Raw genomic sequence first — 16,079 nt, 5'->3', positions numbered from 1 at the left:
AATGTAAAACAAATAATAATAATAATAATAATAATAATAATAATAATAATACATCCTGTGTTTTGACTACGAGTGACATCTAATGAACAAATGGTGCAATTACACAGACACGTCATCCGCGTCAGGGGCTGACATTAACCTTTAAATCGGCTGACAACACTTAAGGCCTTTGATCGGTGTAATGACACGCTGATGTAATTGTAGGCCGTCATCAGTGTGCAGCTTTGAATAAAACTGTTGTGTCACTTTTTACAACATGCGTGAGAGCAATGATGCGATTTTTAAATCAGAGGTCGAGCTCCCTTCGAGGTTTGTTCGGCCTAGCTCGCAGTGTGAAATGTGTCTCGAGGAGGCCCCCATCTGGCAACCACGTCCCACGGCAACCGTTGCCAGGAAGTGACGTCACCCAGCTACACTCGTCCCTCGTCTTCCTGGATTTAAACCCCGCGCTCGAGCGTCGCCCGGCCGGCCATGTTCAACCCAAGTGATTTGGAGGGTGACGTCGACCACTCCTTTTTTGACAGCGACCGCGACGAGGACAGAGACCGGGGAGGAGGAGGAGGAGGAGGAGGCAGGAACCAGGAGAATGAAGTGGAAGAGGAAATTCCCAGCGGCTCGTTCGAGGCGTTAGAAGACGACGAGGGCAGCGACTGCAGCACGGACGACACCCGGGCTCAACCCGCGGCTTCGCACTCTGCGTCGGAGATAGTCAGCGAGCGGTCCTCCCGAGCCAAACTGCCGCCCTCCTGCTCCACCGTCTCCAGCCGCTACAGTTCGCCGGGAGGCTCGAGGAGCAGAGGCCGAGAACCGTCCGCCCGCTCCCCCAGCAGGGCATCCAAAAGACTGTCCCTGGCCGAAAGGACGGGAAGTCCAGCCTCCTCACCTTTACAGCACCTGCAGTTTGTGGAGCCCGGTATGGGCAGCGCCAAGGGGAAGCGTCGGGACAGCGCGCCCCCGACACGAGCCAGCAGCGTCCTGCGTCCACACGGAGGTGCAGGTGCAGTACGACTGTCAATGACTAGTACAGTCGAATAGTACCGTGAACCTCAATAAATAAGCGTTTACTGTTATTTGAATTAATTGACGATTCCGAACATTCGGGTATTTCTGTTATCTCCACAATGCAATGCAACGCTTCATTTCCACGGCGTAATGTATTGCTTTTGCCAGTGACTAGCATACTAACTAAATATTATAGTAGTCAAACAACATTTTATCACATTTTCAAATAAAAATGATCCTCACAAATCAAATTACAACAGTCCAAAGCCCAATGCTTTTCAATGAGTGGAGAGCGTCCTTTCACCGAGTATAAATGCTGCATTCGAGGAAGGTGTGAAATAGGATTTATGCACTCTGTCAAAGTGTTCGAGGCAAATGCAAATAGTAACATGTTCACTTGACACAACGTGATTTGGAATGTCTGCGTTAACCAAAACAACAAAGAATTTATCGGAATCAGCCATCAATGTTGTTTACTATTGCCTCAAATGCAACATAAAACCGCCATTTTGACTTGTAATGTAATCTCGGAATTGTCAAATGACATGACATAACTGAACAGTAGCCTGATTGTAACGTCTTTAAAGGGATACTTGACTCAACAGTAAGAAGATAGTATTTTGTCTCTAATTAATGTGATAACTTCATTATTTTTCATGAACAATTAATACCCTTAAAAAATTTTTTGCCACATCACCTGTGCTGAGTAAACGGGTAACAACCAATCATGGCTGAGTTTGGTCACCAAACCCAGAAAACAAGTGAGCCATGATGGGTCGTTACCTTTTTCAACAGAACAGGTGATGTCATCTTCAGTCAACGGGTGGCAAAATTAGTTTTTAAAGTTAAATTTTACATGAAAAATAATGAAGTTATCAAATGAATCCTAGACAAAATATGACCTTTTCCCTGCTGAAAAAAAGGCTCAATGAGTTGACTATCCCTTTATTGCATGTAAAATAAAATGAAGTGAATTTCCATTTAGGATTAATAATTCTTTCAATGTTCCAGACATGGATTCCTTAACCAGTGGAAGCCTCATACAGGACAACCTCATCCTTCACTGCAGAGGACGGCCGAGCAGGAAAAACTTCACCTTCAACAACAACGATGTCCGACGCATCGACCACGAGAATCAGCGACTCCTCCGAGTGCTCTCCCGCATCTCTTTAGCGCCCGGCGCCATCGTAAACCAATTCACTCGCAAGAGCACCACCCCGCACGTCCCTCACAGTTCTGTCAATCGCATACGGGAGCAGAAACGCATCGATATGGACAACCAAGTGAGTTAGCTTCTTTGTTCTCAATTGTCGTAGTTTCTCGTAGCATTGCAAATATTGATATTATAGGTGGATGCACGTGCGACAAAGTTGTTATTGCAACATATCATACTATGATCAAATATTGATACGGAAGTGTCAATTATTCATCCAATAGCTTTTTGACATCCAAATATGCACACTTAACGACAGATTTTGACCTATTGATATTCCTGTTTGAAAAAATTATTGATTAATATAAAGTGTTAAAACTGGCTTGCTGTCTTTGATATTGGGATGTTAATGGCTCAACAAATGTTGCCCCTTTTTTTTCTTTTTTTTCCTGAAAGCGTTCTGCCGACGCCAGCAAATTATCTTATACTAAATCAGGGCCTGACTCACTGTCACTGAATGGTATATTTCTGTAAACGATGCCGGAATAAGTCCACTGATGACTTTGAGTGCAAGTGCTTGTTCAGCTGAGTTCTTGTGAGTGCGGGCACATTGAAAGAAGACACTGGACAGACATGGACATTGGACAGATGGCAACAGGTGGAGCGGTTGGCGGCGCTGTGACATCACAGGAAAGTCCAACCTTTGCAGTTCTTCTGACTCTTCCCATATAAACTGCACATATGCTACTAAAGTAGTGTCAATCGGATGCACTAGCACACATCAACAAAATGCTTGGATCCTTATTTGTGGTCATGTCACACTTGCGAGGTCGCTTGTTGCCGGGCAGAGTTTTTTGGGCTTCATCGTAACTGCCACATAGGACAATGATCTTGTTGCCTTATACTGGCCACGCCCACAAAGTAAGAAGCTTTTAAGGATAGTCATTGTGAAGTTATTTCATACATGTTGATAGTGCATGAACTATGTTGCTATGCATGTCATTATTATATATCTAGCATAATGTCATTAATTAAAACTAATGGTAAGAATTGTTTCAAGATGTACTTAGTTTTTCGTATGATTGATTGATTGATATGATGATATGATTAGTACAGTCATTTATGCGGTGCATGGTGTCCACACTCTTTCACCTCATTGTCACACTGTCTATTCCTGGAGTGCAGTAATTGAATATGTTTATCACATGTTCATTTCTCCAGTCACATGTCAATCTTAACAATTAACATTAGTTCAGTTGAAAAAAATGTCAAGTCACACAGACACTTTTCATTCTTGTTGTTTTCGCCTACTGACACAGCAAGATAAGTCATGTTGACGTGTTGATTGTGAGAAGGTTCCGTGAGGGTTTAAACTTAATGCGTAACTGTCGTTGCTTTCTTCTCAGGCCCTCCTGAAGCGGTTGGAGTTCGTCAAGTCCACGCCGGCACTCAAGCGTTCCAACCAGCTGTCTGACTACCAGCGCCAAGCCAGATTTCAGGCCACGCCGTGCGAAGTGTGCGACAACGCCACCAACGTGCTTCCATCCAGCGGTATGACCTCAGAGCACACACACGCACACACTCAACAAATTGTCAGTCAAAATTTCTTGAATCTTTTGTATGGCAGCAGCAACAAGCAGGATGAAGTAATGCGTGAATTTCAGGTGTAGATTGTTCACGTGCAAGATTTGCCGTGTTTATTTCATCCACAGTGGCCGCCGGCATGAGCTCCATACGAGGAAGCACCTCCCAGTTGGGAACACGAGTCACCTCGGCAAGCTCCAACGCAACCAGGGCCAAAGCGCTCCTCGCGGCCCGCCCACCTTTTTGTTGTTAGTCTTATGTACTGTACAGCATGCATGTGTCTTTAAGTTCCTGAATAAATGTCTATTTTTGTCTTCAAATTCCTGAATAAATGTCTATTTTGACTTAATGGTGAAGTGATTTCAAACAAGAGAAAAATTGGCGACAAAGATTGTTTTGACGGTAAATAATAGATTGGTCATTGGTCTCTCTTGAGGTCTCCCTGATTTTTTTGGATTTGTTGGAATTTAGATGTTTCTGGGGTTGCGGAAGAATTCTGGTGGGTGGCCCGGTGGGTGGTGTCTGGTCACTTTTGTTTTCTTTGGTCCCCTCGGGTCTCCTGACGGCGGTGTTCAGTTTAGGTGAACGGTATGGGATTTTTTCTAATAGGTTTTTGGTGAGCTAACAAATGCACGCACGCACGCACATTCACATAAAAAAGAAAAAAAAAGATTGGTCATTAAATAAAAAAAAGCATTTACATTTTTAACCATGCAAATTTTGATTACATTTTAAATATATTTTATACCAATTTGTATTCATTTGAAAGTAAGTCAAGTAAAAAAGTAGTAATGCAGTCATTTAATATACAGTATATATGTGTGTATGCATATATATATATATATATACACAATTAGAATTAAATGTTTATAAGGTAGATTTAAAAAATGGCAGTTTTACTTTTTTAATGACAATTTAAACTTGCTATCAAATGTATACAGTGGTGTTTTTTAAATACATAATGTATGCATATATATATATATATACACACAATATTGAATTAAATGTTAGTTTAATTTATAAGGTAGCTTTAAAAAATGGCAGTTTTACTTTTTTAATGACAATTTAAACTTGCTATCAAATGTATACAGTGGTATGTTTTTTAAATACATAATTAAATAGTTTTATATATTCAAAAATATATATTTTGTCATATTTGATAAGTATTGCTACCATATTTAAATATAAAAAAATCAGTAAATTACATGTAATAGTAACATTTGAATTTAATTTTGAAAAATGTACGCATTTTTAAAGTAAGTAGTGAAAGTAATGTCTGAAAACTAAAATGAAATCAATTATTTATAAATCAATAAAAATTGTACATACAACTTTATATTCATTTGACAGCAGGTTGTCATGGCAACAAATGGTGAGAAACTGTCAATCTTTATTCTTAGACAGTTGCTGGTTACAGTTGGCCTTAACTTGGCACTCTGGCCACTTTATTAGGTGCACTGTGCAGGTGTACCTAATGTGGCTGCTGAGTGTATGTACAGAATATTTTTGGTGGCTGCCACGTGTGTAAAAAGCATAATTAAGACTAGCGAGCATCCCAGAGGGTTTCCATGGTGACGCGGGGTGGCCTATGTGTACTTCTTGATCTCGTCGTACAGCACCAGCACGAAAGCTCCGCCCATCCCTCTGATCACATTGGACCAAGCGCCCTTGAAGAAGGCTTTGGAGCCTTCATCCTTGAGGATCTTCCTCCAGCATTCCATTGTGCCCTTGTACATGATGTCAGCTGCACGACATAAAATAACAGGAGTCATGTACATTATAATCGAAAGCAGGGCTGGGTGATAAGGTCTTAAAACAGTGGCGACTGGCTGCTCATGGATGGATGGATGGATGGATGGATGGATGGATGGATGGATGGATAGATAGATAGATAGACAGATAGATAGATAGATAGATAGATAGATAGATAGATAGATAGATAGATAGATAGATAGATAGATAGATAGATAGATAGATAGATAGATAGATAGATAGATAGATAGATAGCGGAAGAAAATTTGAAAATGCAGACCCGATCAGCCTACGTAGCTTCCGCGCATTTGCAATCCTATGCTATGACGCATCATGACTCGAATGAGAACATTCTGATTCGGTGTTCGTTTTCAACGGCCAATTTGCAACTCAATTCAAATGGCTACTGTTTTGTGCACATGATATATACATACAATGGTCGCCATGTCTTTTGACAATGTTGTTCCACCGGGCTCTTTTCTTGTCATGGGCAAAACAACTTGAAACCCACTCATGTTTTCTCTCATCTTGATTAATAAACTTGAAATAAAAAAAAAAACAGTGAACCGCCCAACCTTATGTCAAAGTCCCGTGTTTAGCGATTAGCTCACCTTCTTTGCGACCAGACTGCATCATCATACGACGTCTGACGGTGTCGAAGGGGTACGACACCAGGCCGGCCGCGGCCGTCACCGTCTGGGCAATCATCCAGCTGACCATGATGTGTGTGTTCTTGGGATCGGGAAGCATTCCTGTTAGGGGGGTTATTTGCTTAGTCATTTGTCTTACTACCCTCAAAACCAAACCATTAGGCACGCCTAAACAATCGAATGCAATCCAACATGAGATATTAATGCTGATTTTTGATAGTATCAGAGAGATATGTTTTAATGGCTGTGGTTGCAGTTTGCAGTAATGTAGAAGTGAACTATTTTGAATAGCTAGCTAGCTAGGTAGCTATAGTTAGCTAGTCTGACCTGCGCAACTCAAATCTCTTAAAATCACCTTAACAGCACTGCCTTGTATTTTTCTTTGTTTTTAAACTCTTGTTGATGTACGTACAGTATAAGGTGTCCATAAGGGTCTTAAAAGGCCCTTACAAGTATAATGTACATCACAGTACATTTTAATTATTTTGGCTCACAAACATAGCTAAAGGAAGGTAAAGTATAATCAAAACAACACTGAGCATTAGTCTGCTTGATAACCACAGTCGAGTTTCCAAATACGATGAGACAATGCTACACACATTTTTAATTTACCACTCCACTGTTAAATAGCACAATCATTAAGTTGTAATTCACCCTTTAGCAAACAAATAACTAGTTGCGCAACTCCGCAGTTGAATGGTACGTTAACAAATCATTAACCTACTTTAGTTGTGATACCTAGCATAGCAGTGAAGTGGTAAATTACAAATGTGTAGTTGCGCTACCTAGCGGGGAAGCAGTAAATTAAAATTGAGTGTAGTTATGCTAGTACCTTGCATTGAAGTGGTACATTAGCATTCAGTGTAGCTGCTCTACCTGGATAGCATAACTACACAAATTGTAATTTACCTTTTGACTGCTTGGCAGCATAACTACACTATGAGTTCATCAAGTGGATTACTTAAAGTACCCCAAAGGTGTCCTGGGATAGGTTATATTGTGTGTTGGTGTTGTTTTCTAAAAGGGCTGCAGCTAGCTAATATTTTAAAAAGCAGATATTGTATCCCATCGATAAATCGCTTATCAGTTAAGAATCGATTTTAGGGGGAAGGCTCTTCAAGGTAGAGATTTAATCATCTATATGAAGCACCACAAGACTGTTCGTAGTTGTCCTTGCCTTTAGCTGTGTCAAAGCAGCCGAAGTAGGCGGCCCTGTAGATGATGATTCCCTGCACAGACACGTTGAAGCCCAAGTAGAGCCCCTTGAGGCCGTCCGTCTTAAAGATCTTAGTGATACAGTTGCCCAGGCCGTTGAACTCCCTCTCGGCAGCCCCCTTGCCAATGTCGGCGGCCAGTCGCGTCCTGGCGAAGTCCAGTGGGTAGACGAAGCACAGCGAGGTGGCGCCGGCTGCGCCGCCTGATGCCAGGTTGCCGGCAAAGTAGCGCCAGAACTGTGTCTTCTGGTCTACGTTGCCCAGGAAGATCTTTTTGTACTTGTCTTTGAAGGCAAAGTTGAGGGCCTGGGTGGGGAAGTATCGGATGACGTTGGCCAAGTTGCCCCTCCAGAAGGACACGAAGCCTTGTTCCTTTGGGATCCGCACCACACAGTCGATGATGCCCTTGTACTGCATCTCAGCTGTGATCTGCTTACTGGCATGTTGGACCTGCACAAACAAACAAATGATAAAGTCTCTACTAGGTCTGAACAATTAATCGAATTCAAATCGACATTGCAACTTGGGGCTGGGGAGACTCCTTAATATTGGTCAGTTATAGGCTTTCAGGCAATTGGATTCAACGGACAGAAACCTGTGTCCAGGTCACTCGAAAAGCCCTTGCTTAAATTGGTGTAGGTGTTAAAAGTCTCTTTGTTCCAGAATTGGCCGCAATGCCAGTAAACGGCGCTGTGGCGCCATCAACAGAACGAGACTGGACACGCCGCTACTCTCATTAGAGATAAACAGGCTTACAGTCACTGATGTGAATATATGACTGAATAGCCCATACACGCCCGTGCAAGCCATTGAAGTCACAGGGCGGCCATCTTGCTCCTCCCATGTCGTGAGCAGACTAATGTATAAACTCTACGGTATACGTACAGATGAGACATAAACAGCTCGTAGGCAGTTGTTATAAGGCCGGTGAGGGGGGTGGGGGGGATTGTTTTACTAAATTAACAAATGGACCCCCTTTTTCTTTTATCGTTCAGTTCCTTAGACCCCAAAATTAGATTTGGCAGAGGCATCTTTTGTTGAATTACGGTTATAATTATTAAATAAAAAAATATACAAGTTTCCTCCTGTAAACATCATTAAGCATATAATTTATACTTGTATTTAAGGCAAGTTGTAAAATGTCTCCCCCTATTCCTCTGAACAAAAGAGCATCACTGACCTCTATTTGTCACTTCCTGTAAGTTCACCGGCCGGGTGTCCCAATATTGTCTGCGTAGGTAGCGTCTTCACCACTGAGCGAGTGTCACTCGAGAAACGTACCGAGTATGAAGTTACAGCTCCCGAGTTAAATTTAAATTCAAGTATTAAACTTTGGCTCGCAGACGCAGACGTGTAAGACGGAGCCTTCAATGGGGACACATGATTAATCTAACTTGACAACGTGAGCGCCAACAATGCTGTGCGTAAAAAAACAGAAGTCTCAGCTCCATTTACACGTATGACCTCAGCAAGTTTTACGCACAAATGACTAACTTTTATGCATATGTTCCGCGCGCAAGCGTTAGTTAATTCGTTTCATAATCTGTTCTCACTCAATTTTCAAATTTTTACGCACACAAGCAGCTACTTATTGACCCGCATGACGCACGATTGGCTTGCGCAACCAACTTTTACGCACGAGATAAGATGAATTCATTAGCACGCTTTATTCTGTAACTTTTACGCATTCATTACGCACCCAAATTTGGTTGGTTCATTTCAGCACCTGCTTTTCCCAGCTCCGTACTGACAATCATGACGCGCATTTACGTCACCGAGTTTGACGCGTTTTCACGCTTGCTGTTTTGCGCACCGCATCTTTTGATTACCTGCAGTAAGAGTTTGACTCTCTCAATGGGTGCTACGGCTGTCTTGGAGATGGCGGCGGCCACGCCACCGGCCAAGAAGTCCTTCAGGAAACTGACCACCGCGTCCGACATGGCTGCACGTTTCACGCAAACACACGCAGCAGGAAAGCCGACGTCGCAGCATCAAGTGGACGATGCGACCCCCGCGCGTGTCCTAATATATGAGGGGGGAGGTCGTATATCGCGAGAATTAGGAGTTGATGGATCTGCTGCCCGTCGAACCCGCACACGAGGCCGAATAAATATCCGAGGTTGAAGTTTACAAGGAAGCGTGCCCACACCAAGGGGACGTTTAAAGGACACACGAGGGTATAAAAGACACGTTCGCGTAATAGTGCAAACAATCTTCGACATGCAAAACCTGCTCGAAGAGAAGCAACAATGCATTTTGGATTGTCTTTACGTTTGTACAGTTGCGGATGTATAGGTACTTTTTAATATTTACGAAAATATTCTGTGTCGTAGCCTACTGACATTTTAATGTAGATAAATAGAAAAATAGAACATAGTCGCAAACAGTATCTGTATCCATGCATTTTACTGAATATCAAAATATTCTGCTTTTTCTTTGGATTTTAGTAGTACTTTTGACAATGCTAAATAGACCACAAGTCAAAGCATGCAATGATGTCAAAAGCACTATATGTCAAGTTGCTTATATAGGCTACATCGTCAAATGTTATAGTATAGTGTTGTTGTTTTGTTTGTTTGTTTGTTTGTTTTATAACATTGTGCAGTGCTTAGCTTGATTTTACACTTGTGTGGCAGTACAAAGTTAAAAAAAAAAATACTTAAAACATTGCACAGTAAATTAAGTTTAATCATGGCAACATAATGCTCCAGGAACAGATGGTGTGATGACAATTTTGGATATGACAGTTATAATATATATATATATATATATATATATATATATATATATATATATATATATATATATATATATATATATATATATATATATATATATATATATATATATATATATATATATATATATTTTTTTTTTATGCATATCATACAATAATATAGAAATACAAAAAATAAAAGTTTCCCACGACCTGATTTAAAGTGACGAAAGCGGAGGCTTCACTTGAATTATGATGCAACACTCGTTACCACAACATGGTGGTGCCAGACGACCGCACTCACATGTCAATTTATTAGATACAGTATACCCTAACAAAAAGCTGGTAATGTTCATTTTTGATTGACATGTTCTCAACTAATATCAAGCCTTTTGGTTTATTCACATTGGAATAATAAAGTATAAGCTCTTTTAAAATATTTTTAAAAAATGTGAAAATAAAATGGTACAACTAAAATTAAAATAAAAAAAGATCAATTTAATATATAACTCGCCCCAAATGCTTTTGACTGGACGACCACAAGATGGCGCTGTTTACCAGTCATAGAACTTCACACACCAGCCAGTTGGTGGCGCCGAAGAGCTGAGAGGTACCTCTCAAACAAACAGCCGCTTTTACTGGGCGACACATTAAATAGAAATAACATCGCACTTTATTTGGCCTCGGTTTGGAGAATAAGCCCCCCCACACACACACACAACCCAGCCCCTCCTCGAGGTCAGAGTTGAAGCTCAGCTGGCAGACACAGAAGGTTTGCTGGGGATTGAGCGTCCCTCTCACGTGAGCTCCTCACGCAGCCGGCGGGGCAGCAGGCTTGCTTGCACCTGCTTCTTGCCCCTCTTCTTGAGCCTTCACACTAAACACGCTCCACTTGTTGTACATCCGACAATTTCAACAACTTATCCAATTTAAAACGTTCTGTGCTGTCAATGTGGCTGCGTAAGTATCATCACTGGTGAGCATTCACACGTGCAGTGAAGATAAAAGTCTACACACCCCTGGACAAATTGGTGCTAGAGTTATTTTAAATGGTGACTCCCTTTTACAACGAGTTTAAATGTGCTGTATCTGAGGGGGTGCACACTTGTGCAACCACATTATCTCAGCTTTTTCCTCACTTTAACACAGTAAGGTCACACCAGGGGTGTATAGACTTTTTATATCGATGCGAGGTCTTCATTGTATTAGGCTATTTATTACACATTATCATGTATTCTTTTAATTCTAATTAATTAACAAATTATCTAATGCAAATATTGAATATAGATTATATTACATTACTTTTGTGTTCTAAAACGTCCACAACACATTCAAACCATTCCTATGGCAAAATATTTAGGGTATTCAGGATACCAGGCCATTTTTTAATTTTTTTTTACATCCTCCCAAATTCCTACTTTATCTACAAATCCATATTTTTCAGGAAAACAGACCCATTCAAAATAATGGAGATTTTTTTTCTAAATGTTACTACTCTACGTATCGATTTAATTTACATAACGCTGGTGTCGGGCTGAAACCTTGTACCTTCAAAATAGTCACTTTCAATCAATCATCAAGAGAGGAAGCCATTTTCAACAGTGTGGTAAATAATTTGTAAAAATAACACCCACGTGTGTGGACTAACCAATGTTATAGATTTTTAGAAAAAACAAATGTGAAATTTACCAAATTGTGACTTACTAGGTTTCGGCCCGACGCCAGCGATATGCCATTATTGTTCACAAAATTTTAATTTGAAAAAATAAATATATATATATATATATATATATTATTATTATTATATAATATATATATTTTATATTTTCACATTCCCAAAGTTCTCACAATTTTCAGGATTCCACATTTTCCAAATTACAGCAGAATTATTATTATGATGATTATAATTATATTTTTTTTTAATATAAACCTTCTACATTTCTACACCAATTCAAACCATCCCAACTTTAAACTGTTAAGCTAATTCAGGAGATCTTTGGAGCTTTGGAGTTACATTCCGACTTCAAATTGTTTAGCTAATTCGGGACATTAGCGTTCAATTCTCAGGTTACTAATTTCCCATAGTATGTTAGCGTACCTACTCCTAAGTGAAATACTTTTAGCAATTCTCTTCTTTTTTTTTAACACTACAATGCAGTATTTGTTAAATTTCCAATTCTTACATTTTACATTTCCTACCTTTCACTCCCTTCTACTGCATTTCAGTTTTGCATCAATCATTTAATCAGCATATGGAAATTGCATTCACTGGTATGTACATGCACAATAACGGTCACACGGTGTGCATGTGATGAAGATTTTGGGTTGGGGGGGGGGGGGGGTCGTTGCTTGATAAGATCTGTCAGTTTGAGGGTTGGGGATCATGGAGGGGATTTGCATTTTGAGTATGAAGAGCTGCAGGTGTCAGACAGTTAGAACCCCCCCCCCCACCCCCACCCTCATCAACATTCAGTCAAAGCGCCACACGTACACAGACTCACGACTGTCACACACGATGTAGATGAGAAAGTGTGTGCGTGTTTACTCAGCAGGATTACTGCTCGCTTTTAGCTGTTAATGTGCATTTCATGACTGAAAAACACAAATTAAAATGCGTTTTAGCATTAAACACATCTAGAATAGCATCTAGCACAGGGGGTGTTCAAGTTGGGTCCTCGAGAGCCCCTATCCTGCCTGTTTCTCTCCACTGACACACCTGATTCATGATCAGGATCGTTATCAGGCTTCTGCAAAACTTGCTGATTAGCTGATCATTAGATTCAGCTGTGCTGCAGGAGGGAAACGTGGAAAACAGGCTGGATAAGGGGCTCTCGAGGACCGAACTTGAGCACCCCTGACCTAGCAGATTCTGAAATTGTAAGTATTTCTAGTTTTTATACTGATGTGACCGACATTTAATTGTTGGTGAGGGCTGTTATTTGTATTCCACTGCTTCTGTATTTTTGTTCATATGTCTTAAATTAATATGTATGACGACTGACGAAGCAACACCGTCCTTAAACAGTTTGACTATTTTCTCACGCACTTGTTCGCAAAGAAGAAAAAACCTCACGCCATCTTTGCTTGTGGATGGCCGAGCAGTTCGTTATACCCAATCATGGCGCACCTGTTTCTAATTAGCGTGGTTCACCTGTGGGAATCCATTCCTCAACTTTCAGGTTTTTTTTGCCACCTGTCCCAGCTTTTTTGGAACGTGTTGCAGACATAGAATTCTAAATGAAAGATGATTTGCTTGAAAACAATCAAGTTTGAACATCAAAGATCTTGTCTTTGTAGTGTATTCAATTAACTCATTCACTGCCATTGACGGCTATAGACGTCAAAAATTCATTTGAACTATTTCTATTAGGGTTTTTTTTCCACTTTTGTTAATAAGAGTATGAAAACCTAGAAAAAATGTATTGTACATTTAGAACAGATATCAAATTTGAGATTACTCTTGAGTTAACTAGTTAAGTCATGTGATTAATTACAATTTAAAAAATGTAATCGCCTGATGCCCCTAATTAAAAAAAAAAGAAAACAAATATTATTAAAAAATTAGGGGCATCAGAGGATTTTTTTTTTTTAATTGTAATTAATCGCATGATTTCAATTTTATATCTGTTCTAAATGTACAATATATTTTTTTTTAGGGTTTCATACTCTTGTTAACAAAAGTGGGAAAAAATGTGAAACTAGTAGCAATAGTTCAAATACATTTTTGACGCCTGTAGCCGTCAATGGTAGTTAATGAGTTAAATACTGGTTGAACATGATTTGCAAATCATTGTGTTTGCTATCTTCAGCCTCGCTTTGATTCCCATGTCGAATTCCTCTCCCATATTTTGACCACTCGTGTCTTGTTTCTTCCTCAACAATGCGCAATCCCTCGGCTCTTTGAAGACGCGCCTGTGGCCTCGAATTCAAGGTGCATGCGGGGAGGCCGACTGGAGCTGGAGCTCAGGGGAAAGGAGATTATTTGATTATTTTTCTTCTCTTGGCCTCTTTCCATGTAACTCCAAGCGTGTGTACCTTTGACACAAGTTGAAAACCACCGCCGTATGAGGGCGGTGCCACGGGCAGAGCAGCTAAGGTGCCTACACTCGCACAGAAATCCCCATGACCAATCAGGAAGAGCTGGAGACTCACAGTCAGTGGGGGGACAGATTGATGGACATGGTGGGAGAGAGGGGGAGAGTGAAAGATGGAGTTTGTGAGATGAAAAGGGAATTTGTTAGGATTTTTGGTTTTTGGCAATGATAACTACGAGCTACAAGATCTTGAGTTGTGGAGTTTGAGGGTGTGGGTTTGGTTTTGGTTTAATGTTGGGGTTGCAGTTTGGTTTGGGTTGGAGATTGTAATCCCAAACCTAAATTGACCTTAACCAGGTTAAGGGTTAGGGTTAGGTTTATCTTAACCCTATAATAAAAAAACATCCCTATATTGCTATTTTTGGACTACATGTTTACATCATCCCTACGTTTATATTATATATAAATATTGACATTATCACCATTAGGATGGAAGAATACACTAACACTGCCACTTTATTGCCACTAGAGGCCGCACTTGAGCACCCACAAATCAATTCAATTTTATTGACTGTACTGTATTTAAAGTTTACACATGAAGCCGGTCATATATATATTGTGTTCTATTGCTATAAAAACATGGAACCTACCAAAAGAAAGATTAGACTCTCTTCTTTCATCAAGAAAAAAATATATTTCTATCTGTTTTTGTTTTTCAGCAATTAGCATTAGAATATAGATAAGTTTCAAGATTATTCATAAATCTGTTTAAAACAGTATTGTAAAAGAGCCTTTTTGCAACATGGCCCTGGTTTATCTCTTATACTCTGCTGTCACCTGCTGGCCGTTTTTGTAATAACTACCATTGCTTCAACCGTTCTCTTCAGTTCAGAGACTGCATCAAAGCATTCTGTATGCTCTAGCATTAACCCCCCCCCCCCCCCCTCGCAAATTAGTTAATGTGACGTTTAACCTGTACAACACCATTAGGAAACAAAAATAATAAGAGGGGATAAAAAAAAAACTAGATAGTGTGGTTGCACAAGTGTGCACACCCTCTTATAACTGGGATGAGAGAATAATGGGCATAACGACAGCCGTATCAACAACTGTAATATTCCTATGATGACAGCAATCACTTACCTTCAACACTCTTGTACACGCCTTCTCTTTTTATAACTTGGCGTTCCTATTAAGCATTCTTTTCATGTGATCAGTTTAATAGTCAATGTGTTATCTATAGGAACCACTTGTCAATCAAGCCAAGGTGCAAGACGCAACTACTATATTTCAAAAGTTGAACTTTTCCAAAGATGCTATCACCTAGGGGAAAAAAGAAAAGAAAGAAAACGTCTTCCAGTCCCTTTTGTGGTACAATTTGTCAGTTTGTCAGGGTTCAAATGTCTCTTTGCACAGCAGCTCTGTGTAAATGGTAAATGGACTGAGCTCATATAGCGCTTTCTACACCAAATGGTGCTCAAAGCGCTTTACAAGCAGAAGTATGCGCATCAACGCCACCAAATTGGATAAATGAGACAAAGTCAACGCTGCTCACAGTCCATCTTCAGGATAACAAGATCAGTCCTAACAGGATAGAAAGTTGTGCAACAAAATGAGATGCAATAAATGAGCTCAGTGAAAAGGTTTACTTTTTTAAAAGTTACAACATGAAATAAAATACTCACCTTTGATTGACACTGTCAAGATCATTAAAAAAAAGTTTACTTTGCAACTTTGTGGTTAACTTAACGATAAACAAAACAGAGCAGTACTTTAAAGAACGCTTTTAGGGTTTCTTGACTGTCACAAAAACAGTAAAGTAACTATTTCAATGGTTGTTTTTAGATTTTAAAAATGACACTCAGCATGTAATAAAAAATAACAGTTAAACTCAACATATGCGTAAATACATGTTTAAGTAAGTTACTACTAAGAAACCACATTTAAATGTATTGCTTCGTGAAAAGTAACTAA

At 40.0% G+C, this 16,079-nt stretch overlaps 2 protein-coding genes across 2 annotated transcripts; one reads left to right on the top strand and one right to left on the bottom strand.

Annotated features, from left to right (window-relative positions):
• The first annotated feature begins 303 nt into the window (after positions 1–303).
• cfap97 (cilia and flagella associated protein 97) lies at positions 304–4,079 on the top strand. The gene is made up of 4 exons (XM_086082997.1): positions 304–997; positions 2,014–2,285; positions 3,562–3,706; positions 3,868–4,079. Exons 1-4 carry the CDS (start codon positions 472–474, stop codon positions 3,990–3,992), a joined length of 1,068 nt encoding a protein of 355 aa, XP_085939123.1. The 5' UTR covers positions 304–471; the 3' UTR covers positions 3,993–4,079.
• A 1,030-nt stretch (positions 4,080–5,109) lies between these two features.
• slc25a4 (solute carrier family 25 member 4) lies at positions 5,110–9,356 on the bottom strand. Its single transcript, XM_086082471.1, has 4 exons — positions 9,185–9,356; positions 7,319–7,805; positions 6,103–6,243; positions 5,110–5,483 (listed from the first exon to the last, which is right to left on the bottom strand). The coding sequence occupies exons 1-4, from the start codon at positions 9,293–9,295 to the stop codon at positions 5,326–5,328; spliced, it is 897 nt and encodes a 298-aa protein (XP_085938597.1). The 5' UTR covers positions 9,296–9,356; the 3' UTR covers positions 5,110–5,325.
• Between the last annotated feature and the right edge of the window lie 6,723 nt (positions 9,357–16,079).

This window comes from Leptonotus elevatus, chromosome 8 (genome assembly GCF_054856555.1).
Source record: "Leptonotus elevatus isolate MCC_2025b chromosome 8, RoL_Lele_1.0, whole genome shotgun sequence".
Lineage (NCBI taxonomy): Eukaryota > Metazoa > Chordata > Actinopteri > Syngnathiformes > Syngnathidae > Leptonotus > Leptonotus elevatus.
The sequence above is the reverse complement of the archived record's forward strand: the minus strand, read 5'-3'. Positions and strand labels throughout refer to the sequence as shown.

What these genes read in the sequence shown, in the direction of transcription:
- cfap97 (XM_086082997.1), top strand. Translation starts at nt 472, where the DNA reads ATGTTCAACCCAAGTGATTTGGAGGGTGACGTCGACCACTCCTTTTTT. An exon ending in GCGTCCACACGGAGGTGCAG is followed by an intron (nt 998 to 2,013) that starts GTGCAGTACGAC and finishes TCAATGTTCCAG; the next exon opens with ACATGGATTCCTTAACCAGT. An exon ending in CAACGTGCTTCCATCCAGCG is followed by an intron (nt 3,707 to 3,867) that starts GTATGACCTCAG and finishes TTTCATCCACAG; the next exon opens with TGGCCGCCGGCATGAGCTCC.
- slc25a4 (XM_086082471.1), bottom strand. Translation starts at nt 9,295, where the DNA reads ATGTCGGACGCGGTGGTCAGTTTCCTGAAGGACTTCTTGGCCGGTGGC. An exon ending in GAGTCAAACTCTTACTGCAG is followed by an intron (nt 7,806 to 9,184) that starts GTAATCAAAAGA and finishes TTGTTTGTGCAG; the next exon opens with GTCCAACATGCCAGTAAGCA. An exon ending in CTGCTTTGACACAGCTAAAG is followed by an intron (nt 6,244 to 7,318) that starts GCAAGGACAACT and finishes CCCCCCTAACAG; the next exon opens with GAATGCTTCCCGATCCCAAG.